We start from the raw sequence: 23026 nt of genomic DNA on the forward strand, positions 1-23026 counted from the left end.
TAGGGCTGAGCTTCTCTGCCCACCCCACCTTCCCTGACGCCTCTCCTTGCTTGTGTATTGGGCCTTTCTCTGACTTACATGCTTTACTGTAGAGATCCAAGTTCCAGCGCCAGAATTTTTAAGCTTCTATTTACTGCACAGGCAGACACTGCCAAGGCTGTGACGTACATTTTGTCCTACTCACAGGGGTTATTGGCCCACGTAAGTGGCGGCTCTGGGGCAGAGCTGGTATTTGAACCCATGTGTGCCTGACTCCAAGTCCTTAATGAAATCAAGTCTGAAATGGCAGCTTTGAAAAGACACAACACACATTTTGCAGGGATGCAGGAGCCAGGCCTGGGGAGATTCCTCTGCCCATCCCTAGTTACATTCAAACACAGGAGCCCTCTGACCTCTGTAAGTGGCTGGGAACTTCCTCCCAGGTAGAGGTATCCTGGAAAGGGGCTGGCTGCTGGGAGTTTTGCTGAAATCCGAGACAAAGAGACGAAACAAACACATGGTATAAAGAGTCAAGAAACTGGCTTTGGTGAAATAAGCCAGACACAGAAAGACAAATACTGTATGATCTCACTTATATGTGGAATCTAAAACAGTCAAACACAAAGAAGCAGAGAGTAGAATGGTGATCGCCAGGGGCTTGGGGGAGGGGGAAATGGGGAGGTGATGGTCAAGGGTATAAGGTTTCAGTTATGTCAGATAAGTTCTGGAGATCTACTAGACAGCATAGCGCCTATAGATAACAATACTGCACTGTATACTCAAAATTTACTAAGAGGGTAGAACTTAAGTGTTCTTAACACACACACACACACACACACACACACAATAATAAAGGGGCAGAAGGAAACTTTGGAACATGATGGATATGTCTGTGGCTTTGATGGTGGTGACAGTTTCATGGGTATATTCATCCTCAAATTCATTAAGTTTTATACATTACTATGTACAGCTTTTTACATGTCAATCATATCTCAATAAAGGCATTTTTTTAAAGAAAGAAAAATTGGTTTTAGCCCTAGGTAGCTGTGTGATCTTGAGCAAGTTTCTGAACCTCTCTGAGCCTCAGTTTCCCTTTAGGCAGAGACCATAAGGTGGCTGGATAGGGAGAGTCCCTATGGGTCATTAAAGGGCTAGAAGGCTATGGTTCCAGAAAGGGGAGCAGGCATGAAAAGTTGGACCCGCTGGTCAGTCAGCATGGCTGATGGCTGTGCCTGCCCCTTTGTAGGAAGGCTGGTGTGCCTCAGTGAGGCTGCAAGGGCCTGATTCTCAGGATCGTCACTTTAGTCTGGAAGCACAAAGCTGTGAAATGTTCCTTCTGAGAAAGAGCCACTCCTCACCACACTCAGGAACCCTCCCACCAACACTGCCCCGTGTCCAACACTCAGAGACGGGGCTGTGGTGCTGGCAGACTCATGCCCATCCCCAGGGGGAGGCCCATGTGGCTGTGGGCTGGCAAGGCCCATAGATGTTGGAGCGGCTGGGCTGGGAGCCTGGGACCTGGGTTCTAGTCCTGGATCTGACTCCTCACGTCAGTGACCTTGACTTTGAGAGACCTCAGAGGATTCTGGGGAAGGGGCCATGCACTGCAGAGGGTGGGCGGTAGCCGGAGGGCCAGGCTCACAGCTCACTCCGTGCCCTCAGTACGGCAGCCACACGGACACCCCAGCGGGTGAGTGTTTACACGCTGTGGGCTGTGCTAGTCTTTAGAAAAAGACCCCACTACCCTTCTCAAGTCCATATGGGCAGGTTCAGGAATGAGGGTGGAGCCGGCTGCCTGGCCCTGGCCACCCTCTGACCCGTGCTACCAACTGGCCAGGTGCAGCTGTGCGGTCACTCAAACGGCTGGCCGCACACCCTGCTCACCTCCCTCTGCCAACTTTGACTGAGGTGACACACATCTAAAGGGCTCGTAAATGAAAAAGCTCCTCAAATGGGCAAGTTCTCAAATGGGCATTTGTTTTCAGAAGATTCAAACAAATTTCGAGTAGATTTTGTTGGCAGAAATGAGCAAAGTTTGGAGTTCCCTAAAACCGTGGGCTACTGTCACTTGCAAATGTGTTTGGTTGAGCTGTCTGTCTCTGTCTAGGTGTGACAGCAGCTCCCTGTCACATGTTGTCTTGTTGGCTATGGGGTGGCAGGGTCAGGTCTCCCTTAAGTGCAAGGGTGGAGTAAAGATCACCCAAAGGCAAACGACCACACTGGGAAAGAGGTGCAAAGAATTGGCCCCTGCTCCCAGGGCAGCCACTGAAGGACCACACCCAGGCCCGTCAGCTCCCATGGACAATGCCTGCCTCACAGGGAAAAGCTGGGATGCTAAGACCTGAAAAGACACCTGGACACACCTTCCAAAGCCTTCTGTCTGCTGTGCTACACACATCATCAAAGAAGCAACCGCAACGTTGCCAAAATATTGGTCAAATCAAAACCACAGTGAGATACCATTTCATACCCTTCAAAAAACAGAAAACAAGTGTTGGATAAGATGTAGAGAAATTAGAACCCTTGTGCATTGCTGGTAAGAATGTAAAATAGTGCAGCCACTGTGGAAAACAGTATGGAAGCTCTTCCCAAAAAGTTAAACATAGAACTACCATATTATCCAGCATGTACACTCCTGGGTATTTACCCAAAAGAATTCAAAGCTGGGACTTGAACAGATATCTGTACACTGGTGTTCATAGCCAGATTATTCACAATAGCCAAAAGGTGGAAACAACCCAAATGTCCATCAGATGAATGGATAAACATAATGTGATATATACATGCAATGGAATATTATTGCACCTTAAAAAGGAAGGCTTAATACACATGCTACATACAAAATGAATGAACCTTGAACTTGCTAACTGAAACAAGTCAGACACAAAAGTACAACCATTGCACGATTCCATTTATATGAGGAACCTGGAATAGAAAAATTCATAGAGACAGAAAGCAGAATGGTGGTTGCCAGGCAGGGGCTGGGGGAAGGGGGAAGAGGGAGTTCATGTTTAAGGGGCCCAGTTTCCACTGGGAAAGATGAAAAAGCTCTGGAGATGGATGGTGACAATGGCTGTACAACAGTGTGAAAGTACTTAATGCCCAGAACTGGACATGTTTAAATGGCAAATTTTATGTTATATATATTTTACCACAATAAAAAATACAGCCTGGTATCCACAGCGTACCAGAGAGCACGTGGGGAGGCACCAAACCAAGTGCTGCTGGGGAGAGGGTTTGGGAAGGATGCCCAGAGACAATAGCCTCTGAGCTGAGAAGAATCAGCAAGAGACAGAAGAGCCGTGGTGAGGAGGGGAGAGCTCAGAGGTTTCGGGGGGTCAGTATGCAAACACCACCAGGGCGAGGCCCAGCTGCTCCCGGAGGGCTGCCGCGTCCCGCGAAGGGGCCTGGATTACATCCTAAGGAGAACCCAGAGGGTGACGATCAGGAGGGGGGCAGTACAACTAACATCCTGGAGGGATTAACCAGTTTTCAAGGCCCGTGTGTAAAGGGCGGAACTGACCCAGACAAGAGCTACTTCGGTGGTAAAATAGGTGAGGCTGTGTGTTGCATGAGAGGCAGGCAGGGACTGCTGGTCCACTCCACGGCTGCGAGCACGGGGATGCTCAGCCCACAGCGGGTGTGTCAGATACACAAGGCCAGGCTGCTGTAGGGAAGCAGAAGCCTCAGAAACAAAGGACCAGAGAATAAGTATTTCTTTTCAGAGTTCTAGTTCTTGATGTTGCTGATTCTTATTATTTTACTAAAGTCACATTTACTAGAACATTGTTGCTGGCAAAATTATTTTTCGTGTGCCTTTTAGCGGTCATCAAAGATTGTAAAAATGTTGACTGGCTTATTAAGTCTTTACATGGCATGTTTCACGGTGCCCCAATGCCACAAAAATCCTCATGAAATTTCACCTAATGAAGTGTCCAGGAGGCAAAATTCTCTGGGGATCTTTTAACTGTTATCCTTAACTTGTAGAATGTCAGATTACATGTCAGAAACTAACTGCCTTTATTAAAAATGTGTATTTGGGGACTTCCCTGGTGGCGCAGTGTTTAATGCTGGGGACACGGGTTCGAGCCCTGGTCCGGGAAGATCCCATGTGCTGCAGAGCAACTAAGCCCATGTGCCAAAACTGCTGAGCCTGTGCTCTAGAGCCCGCGAGCCACAACTAGTAAGCCCACGTGCCACAACTACTGAGCCTGTGCTCTAGAGCCCGCGAGCCAAAACTACTGAGCCCTCATGCCACAACTGCTGAAGCCTGCACGCCTAGAGCCCTTGCTCCCCAACAAGAGAAGTCACCGTAGTGAGAAGCCCGTGCGCCACAACGAAGACTAGCTCCCCACTCGCCACAACTAGAGAAAGCCCACGTGCAGCAACGAAGACCCAACGCGGCCAAAAATAAATTAATTAAAATAAATAAAATTTTTTAAATGTGTACTTTAAAAGATAATCAATTGGCCCCAAATTAAATCCAAGTCTACTGAGATCCTCTTGGGCTATTCTACGTTCCAAATTGATTCAAGATCTCCCAACAAACTCTCTTTTCCTTATGCCTGCCCTAAATGGGGCCAAATCCACCCCAGACCAGGCTGTGACACAGGCGAAAGGGAAAGATCAGTTCCTCCACCTGGGAAGCAGCAGCTTGCTCTGCGTCCTGGAGGCGGGGTGTGGCGGTGGGGAGGACCCGCTGCTCCCTGACGTGTTGTGTTGTGGCGAAGGTGTTTGACAGAGACAAGGTCTGAGCTTTCCAGGAACTGACATCTGGGCCTCCCTGCGGGGATGGCCCTGCCCAGCTCACTCTGGTGAGGACAGAGTCTTCTAGAGTTTAGAACTTTAGGCTCTTCTCTTAAAAAGAAGAAGACAGGGCTTCCCTGGTGGCGCAGTGGTTGAGAGTCCGCCTGCCGATGCAGGGGACACGGGTTCGTGCCCCGGTCCGGGAAGATCCCACATGCCGCGGAGCGGCTGGGCCCGTGAGCCATGGCCGCTGAGCCTGCGCGTCCGGAGCCTGTGCTCCGCAACGGGAGAGGCCACAACAGTGAGAGGCCCGCATACCGGAAAAAAAAAGACAGTGATGGAGTGAAAAGACCTGTATCAGGACCCATTGGCAGAACTGTGGGGCTCAGCTTTCTGCAGCCCACCCCACCCCTGTCCTCCCTGCAGCAGAAGAGCTCGGGCCACGTGAAGAACAGGGAGCAGCACCCTCTCCCCGGTCCTCAGCCGTTCCAGCAACGGCCCCGCACCCAGTCCTCTCCTTGGACTCCGAGAAGCTCACCGCCCTCCTCCTCCCACCTGCCCACCATCAGACCCTGTGATGTGGTCAGAGAAACGCCTGCTTCTTCCAGCCACCACAGACTCGGGGGCCACCCGCCTCCGCCTTGAGGGGCCTGGGTAAGGGAGGGAGGGGGTATGTTCGAACGGGCTGTCAGTCTGTTTCTCATCTTCCCTGAGGCCCACTTCTGGAAGGCTCAAGTTTATCAGAGCACATTCTTCTTCCCACAAGACACCAGAGGTCTAGCCGTGCCAGTTCTCACAGGGCTAACTAGAAACAATTGGGGACCTCTCCCCTCCTCCAGCACCGCCCCCACCAGCCCAGAGGCACGCCAGTCAACCCTCTGACTCATCCCACAATTTACATACGCAGAATTTCAGCTCTAATTTCTGAACCCCTCCGTGGGCTTGGGACGTGGAGACGCAGTGGCAGGAAGGGTTACCTCCCTGGACTGGGACCCGCGGGGACGGTGGAGCTGGGCAGACTAGGGCCTGGCCTCCCCACTGTGCAAGGACGCACGTTCCAGGTGCGGCCGGGCTGAGGCCAGCGGGCTGTCAAGGGTCTCATAAGAGGTCTCTGGGGCTTCCCTGGTGGCGCAGTGGTTAAGAATCCGCCTGCCGGGGCTTCCCTGGTGGCGCAGTGGTTGAGAGTCCGCCTGCCGATGCAGGGGACACGGGTTCGTGCCCCGGTCTGGGAGGATCCCACATGCCGCGGAGCGGCTGGGCCCGTGAGCCATGGCCGCTGAGCCTGCGCGTCCGGAGCCTGTGCTCCGCAACGGGAGAGACCACAACAGTGAGAGGCCCGCGTACCGGAAAACAAACAAACAAACAAACAAAAACAAAAAGAAAAGAAGAGGTCTCTGCACAAAGATCCAGCGCTGGGGCCAAGAGAGGACCCTAGAAGGGTTGAGCAACATAGGAAGGCTGTGGCGAGTGAGTAATCCTTCTCGTCTGGTAGAGGAAAGAGAGAATTGTGCCAGGAAACAAGAGGGCAGCACCTTGAGAGCCACCCATGACCTCCCTGCTCGGAAGGGGCACCGTTTGCGGGTGAGTAGGGCCAAATGAGGAGGAGGTTAGCAAGACCCAAACCTCAGCAGCAGCCCATGAGAGAACAATAGAGAAAGGCAGCGGTGTTTCCGGAGAGTTTTCTGGAAGCGTGGCCAAAATGTCAAGCCTCGAGCTATCAGCAAACTCCTGGAACCTCGTTCAGAATGTTCCACCCTGAAAGACCTATTTCCTCATCCTCCTAAATTCGGCCACTCAACAGTTCTTCCCGAAACTCTGGCCACGCCCACCGGCAGGCCTGGAACAGGCTGTCCCGAACTTACTCATGATTGAGATCTCAAAGTCATTTATAAAGTGACTTGTTTGCATATCAGAAGTGATTGGGTCCCCATGGAGTTCACAAAGCCTTGTCAGTCCATCATGCCCCTGTGATAACATGTGTTCTCTTCCAACTAGACTAAGCTTCCACTTAGACAATGATTTCTATGGGCACACGCATTCTGACTTTTATCTTGGGAAACTAGGAGAACCTATTCTTCTGCACTAGCTGGGGGTTGACAGCTGGTGGAGCAGCGCAAGGAATTCATATTTTGGAGTCAGACAGACCGGGTTCAAATCTTGGTTCTGCGGCTCACTGGTCAGGGAACTCTCAGGATCTTAGTCTCTTCATTTCCAAAACAGATACGGATAATCATACCTACCTTGTAACATTCTTATTCAGATGAAAATGAATAACAATGTCATAACCTGCGATATAGTGATCACACAGTAAGATCCATATTCATCCAAATAGGCCAGAAATGGAGAAATTTAAACAGATGAAGGAGATGGCAGAACCCTGGAGACAGGCGTTAGGGCCCAGGTTTCTAAGGACTTGGGGACGGATCCAGAAACTTAGAGACAAGTAAGGTCAGCGCTGGTCACTAGCAATGGATGCATGTAATAGAGGGGTTGAGGGCAAGTGCGTTGCTTGCAAGGATTCACATCCATGCAGGAAAAGAGTGAGCTTAGGTGAGTGGAAGAAGAGGGTTCCCCTGCTCTGCACTCAAGACTGAGTTTCCGAGACTGAGACTGAGGCTGGACGCCCCTTCCGCACCGCCACCCTGGCACCAGAGGGGCCGTGGGGAAATGCCTACTTGTATTGAGGAGGCCATGTGACCAGTGAGCTGGGCATGAGAGGGCAGGTCCACTGTGCACTGTGTGACAGGCTGGGCACCACGCTCCTGGCACCACCCTACCCCCCGCCCCGCACATGCACCCGCCCCTGAGGAACCGCCACCAGGCCTCGGAAAGAGGCATCACCCAGCTCAGCTCATCATCAACACTGTTTCTTAGTGGATAGGAGGGAAGCAAGACACACCCGAGGCAACAGGATGGCCGCTCAGAGCCATTTAATTTTAGTGTTCAAACAGAATGTGTGCTTAATTTGCACCCCCCAGTTGGGAGTGAAGCAGAACTTATTGTTCACAGATTTATTAACAGGCTGATGAGGAGCAATTTGAAGGGGGAAAAAAAAAAAGGGATTAGCTGAGCCAACATGAGTTCATCAAGAGCCAGTCATGCCAAACCAAGCTCATTTCCTTTGTTAATGGGGCTCCCAGACTGGCAGGAAGCCATAACACGGTGTTACTTGAGTGGAGGAAGCCTTTGGACAAAGCCTGTCATGATATCCTGACAGATATCCAGACCAGAGGTGGACACGTGGCTGAGTCCTCGAGGGAGAACTGCTCAAGGCGTGCCCAGTGCAGGCGCGGATGGGCCAGTGTGACCTGGGACACACCATGCAGCACCACTGTCCCGGACCTGGGGACAGCTGAGAACAGCTGACAGATTTGTGAACGACATGAAAGGTGTGAAGCCGCTGGCAATGGCAAATAAGACAGTCCAAAGGCTGAAAATTCAAAATGAGATCCCAGGCTACAGGGAGGGGCTCCAGCCAAAGGGACTGAATCTTCTGGAGTCAGCTGTGGCTGCTGTACCAAAGAATCATAGCCTGGGAGGCTTACACACAGAGGAAGTCCAAAATCGGGGTGCCAGCCTGGTGGGGTTCTGGTGAGAGCCAGACTGCTGACTTCCCGCTGCACCCTCACGGGGCTGAAAAAGAGCCAGACAGCTCTCTGACCTCTTCTACGAGGGCACGAATCCCACCACGGGGCTCCACTTCCATGACCTCCCCGCCTCCAAATACCTGACTTCTCTTTGCCGTTTCCCTCTTTAGATCTCTGAGCCTCACATCCCCTGACGGTGGCCAATCCAAGCTCTGAATCCTCAAAAGCCCTTTTGTTCCTGAGAGAAAGAAACTGCTTCTGCTGGTTTCCTGCCTCGTGGTGTGGGTCGCTAGCTGCCCGAATGTGCCTGCTGGTTCCCTAGTCAAGCCTTTGGGCCACAGGAGGTGTCTGGGCACAGTAGCCTCGAGTGTGGTCAGAACAGCAGAAGCTGCTCCCTGTGTCCTCTGGGGGTCCTTGGGGGCCCAAGGCCTCAGGCAGGAGGCATCAATGGTTTCTTCAAACCACAGTGCCCCAGGGGCCAGGGGCTGGCACCCTGCTTCTGTGGGGCTATCCCCGACTCCCTGACAGTTTTCCTGGGGCAACCATAGCCACTGGAATAGTAACCAGCCTTCCTTTTCCACCCTGGCTGCTGACTCTCCCCAGGAGACCCTCCCCGCTGCCTTGGGTGGGCCCAAGACACACAGTCCACCAGGGGTCCCCGGGACGCCACTCTCCCCAGAGCAGCAGGATGCAAGACGCAGGACGCAGCCTGGCCCCTAGGCGTCCCTCCCCTCCTCACCAGACATGGAGCAGGCCTGCAGCCCCCAGCCTCGCCCCTGAGCCAGTGAGGAACAAGCCTCCAGGGGAGGGGGAGGTCTCTCCTGGGGCCAGGGCTGGAGACCCAGAACAAGGGATCCCGCTTCCAGGCCAGCCAGGGTGGGTCGTGACTCTGCCACAAAACACACGTTAAGAGAGCCTGACAGAGGCAAAGGCTCTCAGGTCAGCCGCTGGGGCCGTGCCTTGGAGATGCCTGTTCTCCGCGGCCCCAGCTCCTTCCCCGGCCTTCCCCTGACACGCAACACGGCAGCCTGGTGTCCTCTGTCATGTCTCCGCACGCGTTTCTCTTCTTTCCTATACTGTGCGTTGAAAATGTGTTCCACGTCAGGTCTCGTTAGCTTAGCTGTGCTCATCCGTTCAGGGCGGTTTCCCTCTCAGTTGACTTGATAACACCCGTGTGTTGTGTGACTCGCCTCCCACTGCTGCTTCCCCCGCTTTTCAGGTTAACCAGATCCAGCTGGCCGGGCTGTGCACCTCCCGCCCCACCGTCCACCCACTCTCCGCCCCCAGCACGCATGCTCCCCCCGCCTCCCTAGGCACCTGCACCCTAACAGCGGCCCTGCTGCCCCCTCGTCCGTCCCCGCCTCCACCTCCACACCCACGCAGACCCCACACCTTCCACCCCCCCTCCACTGCCGGCCACCTGCTCACAGAGGACCGCCTCCCTCACACGCACTCACGCTTACCCCGCAGACACACGCCCCTCCCCCACGGTTCCGAGCGGGTCCCTCTGGCACCACGGCCGGGTGCTCCCCCCGAACTGCCCTGAGCTCAGGGGCCCTGAGCGGCTCCCCCCTGCGTGGCACTGGGGTTCTGCTCCAGGCCGGCGTGTCCTCCGCCGAGGAAGGGGCGCGGTCCCTCAGGAGCCCGAGGCTCCCGTCCCCAGGCCTGCCCACCACCCTCCTGCCCAGGGACGCCTCTGATGAACGAGCGTGCGTGAGGCACTGGCAGCTTCATGAGCGGAGGACTAGAAAGCCACTCTCCCCTTTCTTTTTTCGGCTGCTCCAAAAATACAACAGACTCCCCCCACCCCCGCTCCTCCCACAGGAAGCCCCTCCTGTGTGCATCCATTGTCTGGGTGGGGCTGACTTCCCTCTAGACTTGGCTCAGGACCTCTCACAGGTTACACCTACTCTTACCAGACACTTGTTTCCAAAGACCCTTCTCTTGTCTCCCGGGAGAACTGGTCTCGCGTTGGCCTGTTTCCCACCTATCCAAACCTCTCTGAGCCTTCCAGAAGTGGTCTTAGAGGCTTTGGCTTGGTGGCTAGGCTTTTCTCTAAAGGCGCCAGGCGTATTTCCGGACCCCACTGACATTTAGAAAATCTAAACATTCATAAATGTCTGCATGGCCTTTTTAAAATTAGCCATGAGTTGTTAAAGGTCTCTGTGATTCCCACAATATTCAGCTCCTCTTTCATTTTTTTCCCTGAAATACAGAGTTACTTTTCATTTCCCATGTTCATTTCTGGAGTAGCTTTGCTCCAAGGGGAAAGAGTCAGCAGTCAGCACATGATAATAGGTCTGGGGGTCATTGCTCATGAGGAAGAGATTTCAAATACCACATCAAGGGCAGGCAAAGAGAAATGTGCTGAACAGCTAACACGGGCGAAGAACTTTACCTATACTATGTAGTTTTCATTTTGCCCTCAGAACACACTGAAAGTGGAGGTATTATTGTTCCCATTTTACAGATGAAGAAACTGAGGTTCAGAAAGATGAACAGCAGCTTGCCTAAGCAGACTTAGTACCTAAATGGCTGAGCTGGGATTTGAATGTCTATGCTCTCTCTACCCAGCATACCAGGTGGCTCCAACTTAAGGGTCTGGGAATAGAGCAGCGCAGCAGCCTAAGCTTCAACCAAGAGAAATCCTATGCCTCACGTGTAAAGACGCAGCAAGGACTATACCAAGGGAGGGGCCCTGCTCCGGCTAGGGCAGAGGACAGCTGTACGGTAAGGACCAGGGAGAAGCTGCCTTCAAATGCCCGCAGGACGCCCAGCGCATTGGCTGTGAGCTGTCAGACTCTCCAGAGGAAGCAGGCGCTTCCTCCTTTGGGACACTAGTTACCCAGCATATTACATGTACTGTTCCCAGCACCGCTTGTTATAAAAGCCGGCGCTTAAAGGTTACTGCATGTGCCAGCCCCTTGGCTAAATTCAGAGCATGCATCCTTCGGCCCTCGCAGCCCTGTGAGGGAGGGTCCATTTTATACAGGTAGGAACTGAGACTCAGCTGCGGAGGAAGTGGCCCAAGGCCGTGCTGTTAGGGGGTTTCAAAGCCCAGCTTCAGACCCCGGACTGTCCAGATTCATGACATGATTCGGGGTGGCACGTTTAATGAAATTTGTGTGTGCCTGATGGCCCTGCATAATTTAAAACTGAAGTTCCCATAGGATCCTGGGCCAAAGTCCTCCTTATCCCAACCCCCTGGCACTGGGAAGATGCCCTGAAGGTAGCCCAGCCCTGAGCACTTGCAGCTGCTGCTCTGATCCCAGCCAGCGTAAAGGAGACTGTGTCCTATTGCTGCAAATAGAATTTACACAGACAAAAAAACAACGAAGCTCACGCTCCTGGACGGCGATTCCTCCCTGCAGGCTGGCAGGCTAGCTGTGGTCCCTCTCACAGTCCCATTCTTTCCTCTCTCAGTGGAGGTGGTCTGAGAGCACTGAGGCAGAGAGTTTGCCTCAGAGCAGGGAGGGTGGTGGTGGAAAGGACCCCAGACGCCCGCCCACCCCTAACAAGGAGCAGAGTGACTGCTTTCAGAGGCCCGCAGGTCTCCAGCCACTCTCTGTGGTGGCTGCTCTGTGTGATGCAAATGCCCTTGGTATTCAGCCCAGGCTGGGGGAGCCAGCCCCCAGGCTAAGCAGGCCATGGTGTGTGGCGCCTAGCAGGATGCCCTCCCCGAAGCCTGGCCCCAGCACCCCAGGTTCCCTTGCTGATTCCATTAGCCCAGTCTTCATGCTGACCGGGAGGGGCAGGGACCATGTGTCTGGAGCAGGCTTGGCACATGGCTCACTGAGGTGGCCAGCAACTCCTGACTCTTCTTCAGAGCTGGCCTCAGACCCCTTGTCTAGACCGAGGGGGAGAAAGAGCTTAGACCCCTAAGCTTGGGTCTGTCTTCCTCCTGGGCCTACTTGAAACAAGACTCAGGCTTAAATAGTCCAAATAGATCCAAGGCCACAGGGAATTTATGGTAGTCACCAGTCATCAGTTCACTGGTGATTACCAGGGAGGTGGGGAAAAGATTCCCAACCCAACAAACATTTCATCATTACACATCGCTGTTCCTGCTCCATTCTCTTTCCATTCCAGCTACCCACCTCCCCACCGTAGGTCTCACAGCCTATAAAGCATTCCCGTTTGGCATTCTAAGTGACTCCCCTCTTGGACCCGCTCTGCATATATGACTAAAAACAAGCCTGGTATTTAAGCAAACAGGGATCAGTCATCCCTTCAGCGCATCCCCGGGTGGCCCGTCTATCCTCAGACACCTTCAACTCCAATACCACAGACCGAGGATAAGCGTTTAGGGACTGGGCCTCTCACTTGTTGCTCCTCACAAAACCACTGCCCACATACCACATCCCTTAAAACAAGTGCAAATTGATCCCACGCCAATACATTATCATAAAATTAGCTCCAAAGCAGTGATGTTCCCAGGGTGCCAAGTGAATGCAAATACAAAACCACCCTTGGGGCTATTTCCTACCCAGACCACACAAAATTTCCACAGGGGGGAGAAAATCCCACTGCCAATGACCGCACCATCAAATATTATATTACAGAACATAAAGGAAACACTCCACCATAAACAAGAGCAAGCAGACACAGAATGTGGGAGGATTAGGAATCTCAAAATTTGCGCTAATAAAACAATCCAAAAAGGACTATAAAATAAATACATTTAAAATAGTTGAAGGGCTTCCCTGGTGGCGCAGTGGTTGAGAGTCCGCCTGCCAATGCAGGGGATGTGGGTTCGTGCCCCGGTCCGGGAAGATCCCACGTGCCGCGGAGTGGCTGGGCCCGTGAGCCATGGCCGCTGAGCCTGCGCATCCGGAGCCTGTGCTCCGCAACGGGAGAGGCCACAACAGTGAGAGGCCCGAGTAACGCAGAAAAAAAAAAAAAAAAAAAAAAAAGTTGAAGAAACTAAAATGAAAATAGAAATCATAAGGAAATACCAAGAAACCATGAAAATAGGGCAGATAGATTTGAAAAACTATTTGAAAAGAATGCTAAAGGATGTACTTCAGGAAAAAGGAAGTTAAATCGACAAGGGTGGGTGAAATGCAAGAAGCAATGGTGAGCAAAGAAGCCGGTAAACTTGTGGGTAAATATAATTAAGTACTGAACTATTTATAAATAACAACTATATTAATAATGACCACTGGGAGGAGGGTAAAGACAAGCAGAGCTAAATATAGTCACAATAACGTGGAAGATGGGAGAGGATGGTGGGCATCCAAACATCCCAGGATCCCACCAAAAGCACAGGAGGGTTGAGTGGGTATCTCACAAAGTTGGTTGGGGTGCTTCTGGGGCAATGGATACCACTCTGGGCTATGCTGTCCTCTCCCACCAGAAAGTTTCCTCAGCTTTTCTCCCCAGAGCGTATCTGCAAGTCAGAACCTACAGAATCATGTACCCTCATCCCCTTGAAGCAAGAGTGGGAGGCCACTTACCCATGCTGGTCACGGTGTATTGGTAAGGTTCTGAGAGGAAGTGTGGGAGGGTGAGGACAAAGGCACCCGAAGCCAGGAGGAGACCCCCCATGCCGATCAGCCGCGGACGGTGCACCCGGCTGCCAAAGTAGCTGACAAAGATGATGAGGATGGCATTGCTGATCTGCAGAGAGAGCGGAGGAGCCAAGTGAGACCAGAGGCTCTGTCCTCAGCCACCCACAGAGTGGACCTGACTGTCACAGCAGAGAGGCAAGAAGCCGCCTGGTGTCACCCAAGGGCCCAAGCAGAGCTGTGGTGCCAGCTTTGCCGGGAGGGCCAAGCATGCAGTTTCAGCTTTCCCCTGTTGTCAGAAACCCTTCCCAGCCTCAGCCTTCTAGACCAGACCAAGAGAAGTATCTAGAGACCATGGGAAGCTCAACCGTTAGGACCAAAGCTTTTGGGACCAAATTCAAGAAAGCTTCCTATTCTGGCTGGCTCCTAGGAACAGTACGTGTTCCCTAACTAAACTCCCTAAGGACTCTGACTTCATAGTCAGAATAACCACCAAGCAACCTTCACTATCTCGTTTCATCATGCAACAAGTCTCATTTTTGCAGACGACACAATTGGGGCTCAGAATATTAAGTAACTTGCCATGTCCATGAGGTCTGGAGGTGGCTCCAGCAAGGACTGCCTGAGGTTAAAGCGCCCCATCTTCACTACAGTGGTCTGCTGCCCCTTGGAGAAGGGAGTTTCTGCCCCAGCAGCTCTGGCCCTCCCCGGGTTGGCTTCCACCTCTGTGAATGAGGGATGAGGACTAAAGCGCCCTAAGTCCCTTCCCGGGTGGAAACACCAGTAACTCATGTTCCTGGTGCTCCCTGGAAAGCATGCTCTCTGAGCCCCACCCAGAGCCAAAGAGGGGACCCGAAGGCCCCAGCTTGGGGAGCAGGGTCTTAAATGGTAAAAGGGGTGCTGGCAGATCTCTGACCTCGACTCCATCCAAAGAGATGGTCCTGTGCCCAGAAGGTAAGTTCACCTGAACCAGAGGAGCCCTGGATGTCAGCACTCGTAGCCCCTGCCCTGTCCACACCACAGTCTCCTTCTGGCTGTTGAAGCAGGTGTCCCTGTCTCAGGAAATAGGGACCAGAGTCTTGGTATGTGGCTCTTGCCAAGATTGCCAATGACCTCCTCATTGCCAAGTCCGCTGGCCAATTCTCAGTTCTCCTCTCACTTGATCTCTCAGCACCCTTTGATTCAGTTGACCGTTTCTGCCTTCCTGAAACAGTCCTGTCACTAAGTTTCCATGACACCATGTTCTCCTAGTTTTCTGCCCCCAGCTGCTCCTTCTCGGTCTTCTTGGCTGCTTCCTCTTCGCCTCCCTGATCTCTCAACCCTCAGAGCTCAGTCCCCACACCTCTGCTCTTGTCTTGGGGAGCTCAGCCAGTCCCACGGCTTTCCTTGTTCTGTATGCGCTTCTGATTCCCACAGGCCCGGCACATCCCAGAGCTCATTCCTCATCTTCCACCCAAAACCTGGCGCGCCCCTCCCCAGTCCTCCTCCCCTCAGTAGACGGCACCTCACCCTATGAGTGGCTCAAGCAAAACGTCTGCGCCTCATCCTCGACTGCCCTTTCACACCGACATCCAACCACCAGCAAATCCCACTGGCCGGGCCTTCAATGGCCCCTCAGAAGCCAACCACTTCTCACCACCTCCACCACCACCACCTGGTCTCAGCCACCATGGCAGCCTGTCTGAGCTTTGCCTTCTACCCACCGCCACTCTTGCCTCAGAGCCCTCTATTCTCCTCCTAGCGGCCGGAGTGGTCCTGTTGAAATGCCAGACCCTGTTCCCTCTGCCCAAATCCGACAGGTAACGAAAACAAAGTCGGTCCCAGAGCCTCCGAAGCCCTGAGGAGCCTGTCCCCTTCCCCGTCCCTGCTCTGACCTGCTCTCCTCCCGTCCCCCTCCCTTCCTCCACCCCTGCCTCTTGCTGCTCTCTGAACACAGGCCACTGTGTTGGCACTGGCTGCTCCCTCATCGTACATGTCTGCGGGGGCTCCCTTCTCAACGCGCCCCACTTTAGATCTCTGTTCAGGTTGAGCCTTCTCTGAAAAAGGAGGGGGTGGGGTGGGTGAAATGGGGGAAGGGCCTCAAAAGTACACACTTCCAGTTATAAAATAAGCAGGTCCTGGGATGTCACGTACAGCATGGCGACTACAGTTAATAACCCTGTGCTGTATGTTTGAAAGTTGCTAAGAGAATAGATCTTGCAAGTTCTCATCACAAGAAAACAACGTGAACTACGTGAGGTGCTGGTTGTTAGCTAGACACTGTGGTGATTGTTTCGCAATATATACATATCTTGAACCATTATGTCGTACACCTGGACAGCTACTTTAAAGTTAAATATCAATGATATCTTAATTTAAAAGGAGTTATTTAAATATAACTTATATTTGTAAAAATTAACAGAAATAAATTATAATATATTTAAATATATTTATAATTTAAATATAATTTAAAGAATAAAGAGTTATTTAGAATGTAACCACCATGCCCCTCCACGATTTTATTTTTCTTCATAGCATTTACTCTAATCTGATCCACCATGTTGTATTTATTTCTATAAATAAATGTCATATTTATCAGTAGAATGATATATGAGCAGAGATTTTTGTCTGTCTGTTCATTCCTGTCTCCCCAGCACCTAGAATGGTGTCTGACACATAGCTGGTGTAAATGGTAGGTTTTTTCAAGAAGAGGACACGATTGCCCAGGAGACCCCTCCTGTGTGGCCAAGAGTAAGAATGGTTTATGACACACAGAGAAAGGGGATGTGAAGGTGGGTGAGGAGGGAGCCTAGTCTGATCGGGAAAGACGTGGTTCTAGGACATTCTGAAACCAGCACCTGGAAACAAAGCTTTATTCTTATGCTTCCTAGATTTAATTCCCTTTTTGTTTCCCCATCAGTTTGCATGAAATGATTGTAAATGTCAGACCACATCAGCTAAGCTAACTGAGGCTGACTTGAAAAGGTCTGGGAGACAGACGGGAGAGGGACCCGAAGGGACCCAGGGAGGAAGGATTGGGGGGTGCCCCGCCCCGCCCACCTGGAGCGGCCCTTCCTGCGCTCCCTGCAGGGCCTGGGCTGGCTTCTGGGAGGGAAGCTGGGCCTCTACAGCTGTTATGGCTGATGCTGGCTTAAGACCTTGGTTCCCAAACTTTCCTTCAGCTGTGGCTTTCCTCTGAAAAAAATTATTTTCCCTAATATTAAAAAAAAAAAAAAAAAAAGAATAAGCTGTTCTAGCTGAGGAGAACAGGGCCTCTGCAGCCCGGGCCTCAGCCCCTCGGCCCGGAAGTGGCCCCTAAAACGGCTTTGTGGACTTCGTGTTAGAGCATCTGAAGGTTATCACACAGCCCGTCTGTAACACATCCTTGCCCATGCCTCAAACCAAAGGGGCCCAGGGCAAACTGATGGGGGGCATTAAGGGCGGCTGACTGCGTCTGCTCAGGCCTGGCCGTGGGTGGGCCAGGGAAGCCGCTGCTTCACCGGGCTGGATGCCCAGCGTCTTCCCTGCCAGCCAAGCCCTCCTCCTGCCGCCGGCCTGTTACACCCAGCCCTGGTCTCGCCTTCTCCTCACCCTTTGGACCCCAGCGAGACTGGGTGCAGCGCGAAGGCTCCCGTCCCCTGGAAGCAGGCTGCACACTCCGGGTGTCCCGATGGGCTCACCGTCCCCTCCACCAGGCCTGGTTCTTTTCTCACACCCCTCAGGCTTCTGACGGGCAGCCGCCTTGTGGTCCGTGGTGCCTTCAATCCTGCGCTCAAGCAGCTGCCAAATCCTGACTTTTCCTCCTTTGCAGCATTGCCGGGGTCCTCTCCTCCCCCAGCCGTTCAGGCCTGGCTGTGACAGCCGCCCAGCCATCTGACTTCGGGATACACTGTCCCTCGCCTCAAGTGTCTACCAGGCAGGCACCTCTTCCAGAGGGTTCGTCTTCGCGAGACTGTGCCCCCGGGCCTGGCTCTGCTCAAGAAGCCAGGCCAGTCCCTTACTGCCCACCCCAAAAGCTGGGAGCCTCGAGCTTGAACACGAAGCCCCCTCTGATTCGGCTGCTCCCTGCTCTTCCGGTAAGACCCCTACTTTCTTACTCAGTCTGTTTCTAAACGCTTCGGTCAGAATCAACGGGATTGTAGAAAGCCCTTTGGCTGAGTTCCTCTCCTTCACATAATCACCCATCCACTCCCCCTCAACACACACAGATACACAGATACACACACAGACGCACACAGATACAGAAATACAGACAGACAGACACACGGATACACACAGTCTCAGATCACAGATACACACACATAGTCATACACACAGACACGCACAAATACTGAGACACACAAAGAAACAGATATACACACAGACACACATTTTCCCACTAAGCACACACACAAGATTGTTAGGTTCAAGGAACTAACTTTCTTATGATATTTGCCTCAAACCATGCCCATAGGCATGTTCTAAAACCTGATTGTTGAAAAGCTCATCTAAGTTTAGAAAAGTGAAAATTTAATGGGTGAATTATTTTCATTTTTTATTAAACTATAACCTGGGGAAATATTTTGCCCCTTATCTGCCTAATCAGCCTCCTGCCGCAGACACACGGATACACACACAGTCTCACATGTCCCAGCTAGCTACTCCCTGCCCCTTGAAAAATCCAGTTGTTCCTGGGCCCACATCTTTGTTCCAAGCATGGGAAAAATAAGAATGAAAATTTAACCATCGAAGATCACAGATTCAACTATCATCCGAGCCATAGTGGAAGAGAGGATTAGCCTACACACCAGCTCTGATATTGATTAGTAGATGTGCCTAGAACACTGTGTTGAGAAGGATCCAGAGTCTGGACTCAGCAGAAAAGAAGACTGCAGTTGATTAGTGATGTCTGCCAGGGTCACGGGATGGGACTGTGATGACACAAATGTCAGAGATTTGTTTTTCTTGTGTCCTTCGTTTGTGAAGACAACATGTGCCAGAAGCATTATCAAAGTCACAGCCAACATGTAGAAGGGTGCATTCTGTGTGAGTGGTGCCAGGTCCCTGTCCTGTAGGAGAGCACAGCCTACGTGGAGGGTAAGACCCCCGTCACTGGGCATCACCAGGAAGCTCAAGACACAGATGCACAATCAGGTAGACAGAGGCATACGTCTGCACGTGTATACACACACACACATTAAAACACACGGACACAGACACACATCCAGAAAGCAGTGAAGGCATCCACGTGGGCCTGGGGGTTCAGAGGAGGGGGTTTGAGGCCCATGAGGCCCGCAGGCATGACTGATGGGCCTCAGGGCTGTACGTGTGCAAGTACGTGCACGTCACAGGGTGGAGGAACAGTCCACAGGGAGGAGGAGTGCGTGGAGACCGTCAGACGGACCTGGGCTCCCATCCTGGCCGCACTACACACGTGTGCGGCCACTGGGATGGGGGTAGGCTTTCTGCTGCAAGCTTCCTGTCTGGAAGACGTGACTGTGAAGAGAGCCCTCCTCCGAGGACCGCAGAGGGATCTGGCACAGGCGTGGCGGGGAGGACTCCTGAGGGGCACTGCCGTGTGGGCCGTGGAGGGCGCAGGAGTCAAGGGTAAAGGGGCGTTTCCAGCAGGGAGCAGGTTGTGGGATGGGGAGACTGGAAGGTGGGGGTTGGGGGACGTTGGAACGCTTCCCACCTTCCTTTCAGCCCAGCCCAGAAGCTGTCTGGGGAGCCCAGACTCTACTGGGTCGGTTGTTGGCCTGAATTTCGCTATGTCAAGGGAAGATCTAATGGCGTCTGGGCTCCTGGGAGGGGGAGGCTGTGGCCTCCGTCCCAGAACAGTGGGCCTTGTGGAGAGCAAAGACAGGAGCCAGGCGCAGGGCCCATCTCCTCGCCTGGAGCCGCCGATGCTGCAGCCACGACGCAGGGGCTTGCGGCCTCCTCTGCCCCTTTCTCCCTGGCTTCCAGTGACTCCTAGCTGACCCTGCCCTCTGACCTCTCACCCTCGCCTCTTGGCCCACCCTATCTTCCTCTAACTTTGATGTGCCATCAGTGAGGGACAGTGTCAACTCCACGTGGCTGGGAGGTCATAGACCTCTGACCTTGCCTGGGAGTCAGGGCCATTGAGCAGCTCTGGCTCCTGTTGCCCTCCGAAGACAGGAGCTGCCAGCCTGGGGCTCGTCTTCCCCTGCACCGGAGACGGGCAGAGGCCACGTAACCTCGTGGGTGGTCACAGAACTCAATCAGAGGCACAGAGTTTGGAGGCAGCGGCCCTGCACACCTGGCACAAGCTGCTGCCCTTGCTGAGCCCCGGTGCCCTCAGCGGTCAGCGGGGGAAGCCGAGTGCCTGCCCGCAGGGCTGCCGTGAGGAGGTCAGGTGCCTCCAGATGCAGGGCAGCGTCGGGACATGTAGCTGATGGGTCCAGCCCCGCACCCCCCCGCCCCGTTCTGCTGCTCCTCCCGGGCCCCCTCCCGGATGCCGTGCTCAGGGTGGTGCACAAGTCAGGTCTGATGGCCTAGAGCATCCTGCTTACCTCATTCAAGCTGGAAATGAGACCTGAGGAAGAACTGGAGAGGCCAAAGCGCTTCTCGATGGTGGTGAGGCTGCTCTTGAAGTAGGCGCTGTACAGGAGCTGGCAAAGCTGCAGCAGGCCATGGCACAGCACGAACACCTGCGGAGGAGACCTGGACGGTGAGGCCTCTGGACAGTGAGCGCTGACCGCCCACCTGGGCGCTCCATTCTGGGGCACAGAGGCCCAGCAGCCTGGTCCCGCTCCCCTGTTAGCTGGGGACACTTTCTCCAGCAGGTGGTCATCATCCTCGGACCAGTTTCACCCACAGCCTCAGTCAACACATGTGCACCATTCCCATCATTCCTGCCATTCTTGTCACATTATCATCAATGGCAGGAAAACCACAGGGTTGGAGAAGCATCCCTGAGGGAAAGGCCTGACTCATCGGCCATGGCCCAGGGCGTTCAGCACCTGGAATTGTTCTCTGACAGCTCTGCCCTCCCTCCTGTGTCCTGGGAGGGCTGAGGGCCACACTCATGTCACTCCCAGGGGCACAAAAGCCAGGGGTCACACTGCTCCATTCCTCTTGACCTGCCCTCCATCCCCCTCCCTCCATCAACACCCATCCTCCCAGGCCCACCTCTCATACCCCAGTGAGGCTCCAGGATGGGCTTTCACACTAGCCCGCCTGAATGAAAACACTAGCCAAGCTTGTTACCACCTCTTATATGGGGTATTCGTGATTGTGCCGGCTCCTCTCCTGAGTGGATGATGAGGGCCTGGAGAAGGCATCCCACCCTGCCCCATATGCCTTGTCCTGTGGGTATGAGTAAATGTGACAAGTAAATGTGGTTGATGGGGAGGGTGGGGAGGGCTTGTGGTATCTGGAGTCGGCTGCAGGCCACGCTCTCCTGGGTCCTCGGCTATTGGGCCGAGAGCAGGCTCAGAGCTCAGAGCCCAGAGCCCCACATCCTGAGCCCCCTGGAACTGCCCCTTCTGGAGATTCACTCTTCCGCCAGGGAAGGGTGGGGTGCCATTATGTTTCGTAGTCTGCCAAAGCTCTTCCCTTAATTGAAGGGCTGGCATCTCAGGAGAGCAACTGGGGCTCCACCTTCATTTCCGTTTCCTTGTAAAGCCAAGCCAGCCCCTCCGCAGGGGCCCCGCTCCAGGCTGTGGGGTCAGAGCTGACCTCCCCTCTCCTACCTGTCAAGGCAGAGCCTTTGTGAGGCCAGGGTGCAGCCCTAGTTGCCTGCCCGTGCATCCAAATCCAAGGAGGTCATCACGCCACGAAAGCAGACGCCTGTCCGAACTACCGCCCCCCTGACCCCGGAGCCCGTGGGGCCTCCTCACTCCTCCTCAGTGGCCGAAGGAAGCCTGTCCTCCACCCCTGCCCCTTAGGGAGGCTCCACTCTGCTTCACTTCATATACTAGAATTCTTAATATTCTGTGATAAAGGTACCCTGGAAAATGATCTAGTCTCTCTTATAAATGGGGAAACAGGAGTCCAGAGAGGGAGAGGGAGAATACTAGCGCCCCAGAGTTGGGGAAACCAAGGGCCTGCGAGGGTGGGAACTGGCCATGGCTGCTCCACTGTGTGAGAGGCAGGCCCAGAACCGGTCCACGGCAGGCATCTCAAGTGCCTGGCACTAAGCCCACAGTGCCTGCCACATCCAGGACAGAGGCAATTTGGTCTTGGATGCCTTGCCAGATCCTCTTCTTCTGACCGTCCCCTGAAGGCTAATGCCCCCCCCAACTCTGTCTGTAGTCCCTTTCTCTGCACATGGCACCCTTTCTGCACACATTCATTGGAAACCCCATTTGTGGTGCCCACGTCTCAGACCCTCCTCCAGAACTTCCCCCAGAGCTTTTACACACAAGTCCATCTCACTGTGTGCTGGACGTGTCCACGTGGACATTCTCAGACCCCTCAGGCTAATCGCCTCCCAAATAGGGCTCAGGGTCCTCCCCCACAAACCTCCCTAGTTTTTCATTCATTCCCCACCACCTTCACTCAGTTCCCTAAGACAGAAACCAGGAATCCTCCTGGATGCCTGTTCCTCACCCCCTGGCATTTGGTGCCACCACTAAGCCCTGTGATTTCACCTTGGCGTCTCTTGTATTTGACCGGCCCTTCATCTCCAGATTATGCCTTGCCTCAGGCCCTCTCCCCTAGATTCCTTCAGATTCCTCTCACAGATCTCCTGCCGTCCCCTCAAACCTTCCATCCCACCACTCCAGAAAGAGCTTTATCAAACATCAATGTGAGCAGGTTACTCCCAAATTAATACCTCTCAGTGGCTCCCCACTTCCTACAAGATAAAAACCAATGCTCATGGTGTGGTATCCAAGATGCTACAGGTCCCAGACCCTGCCTGCCTCTTTGGCTCCACACCCTGCCGTGGCAGATCATGTTTCACAAAGATGGCTACACCAATATCTCCTGTCCCACATACACCTCTAACAATGGGACAATGACATTCGTTCATCAAGAAGTGGGCTCTGTGTTCCCTCCCTTTCAATATGGGCCAATCTTAGGTATTTGCTTCTAAGGAAGAGAAGGAAGAAGAAGTGATGCTCTGTGACCCCTGGGGCCAAGTCCTGAAAGTTGATAGTGAATCCCCCAGCCCTTTCTCTCTTGGGACCCTTAGACCCCAGACATCACACTATAAGGAAGCCCCGTCTTCCCTACTCACGGGGGGTCCACATGGTAGTGTTCCAGCCAACAATTCCAGTTAAAGTT

The 23026-nt window shown here is 53.3% G+C and overlaps 1 protein-coding gene across 1 annotated transcript in view; it reads right to left on the minus strand.

The window, feature by feature from the left end:
* Positions 1-23026, minus strand: part of SLCO2A1 (solute carrier organic anion transporter family member 2A1) — a gene marked incomplete at its 5' end in the record, with an annotated part of 75864 nt that overhangs the window by 20644 nt on the left and 32194 nt on the right. Inside the window, 2 exons of the mRNA XM_079704772.1 lie at positions 13769-13931; positions 20308-20445. Of these exons, the coding sequence (XP_079560898.1) occupies positions 13769-13931; positions 20308-20445 (301 nt within the window). The remainder of the gene's footprint in view (positions 1-13768; positions 13932-20307; positions 20446-23026) is intronic.

Source organism: Hyperoodon ampullatus (genome assembly GCF_949752795.1).
Source record: "Hyperoodon ampullatus genome assembly, chromosome: 5".
NCBI lineage: Eukaryota > Metazoa > Chordata > Mammalia > Artiodactyla > Ziphiidae > Hyperoodon > Hyperoodon ampullatus.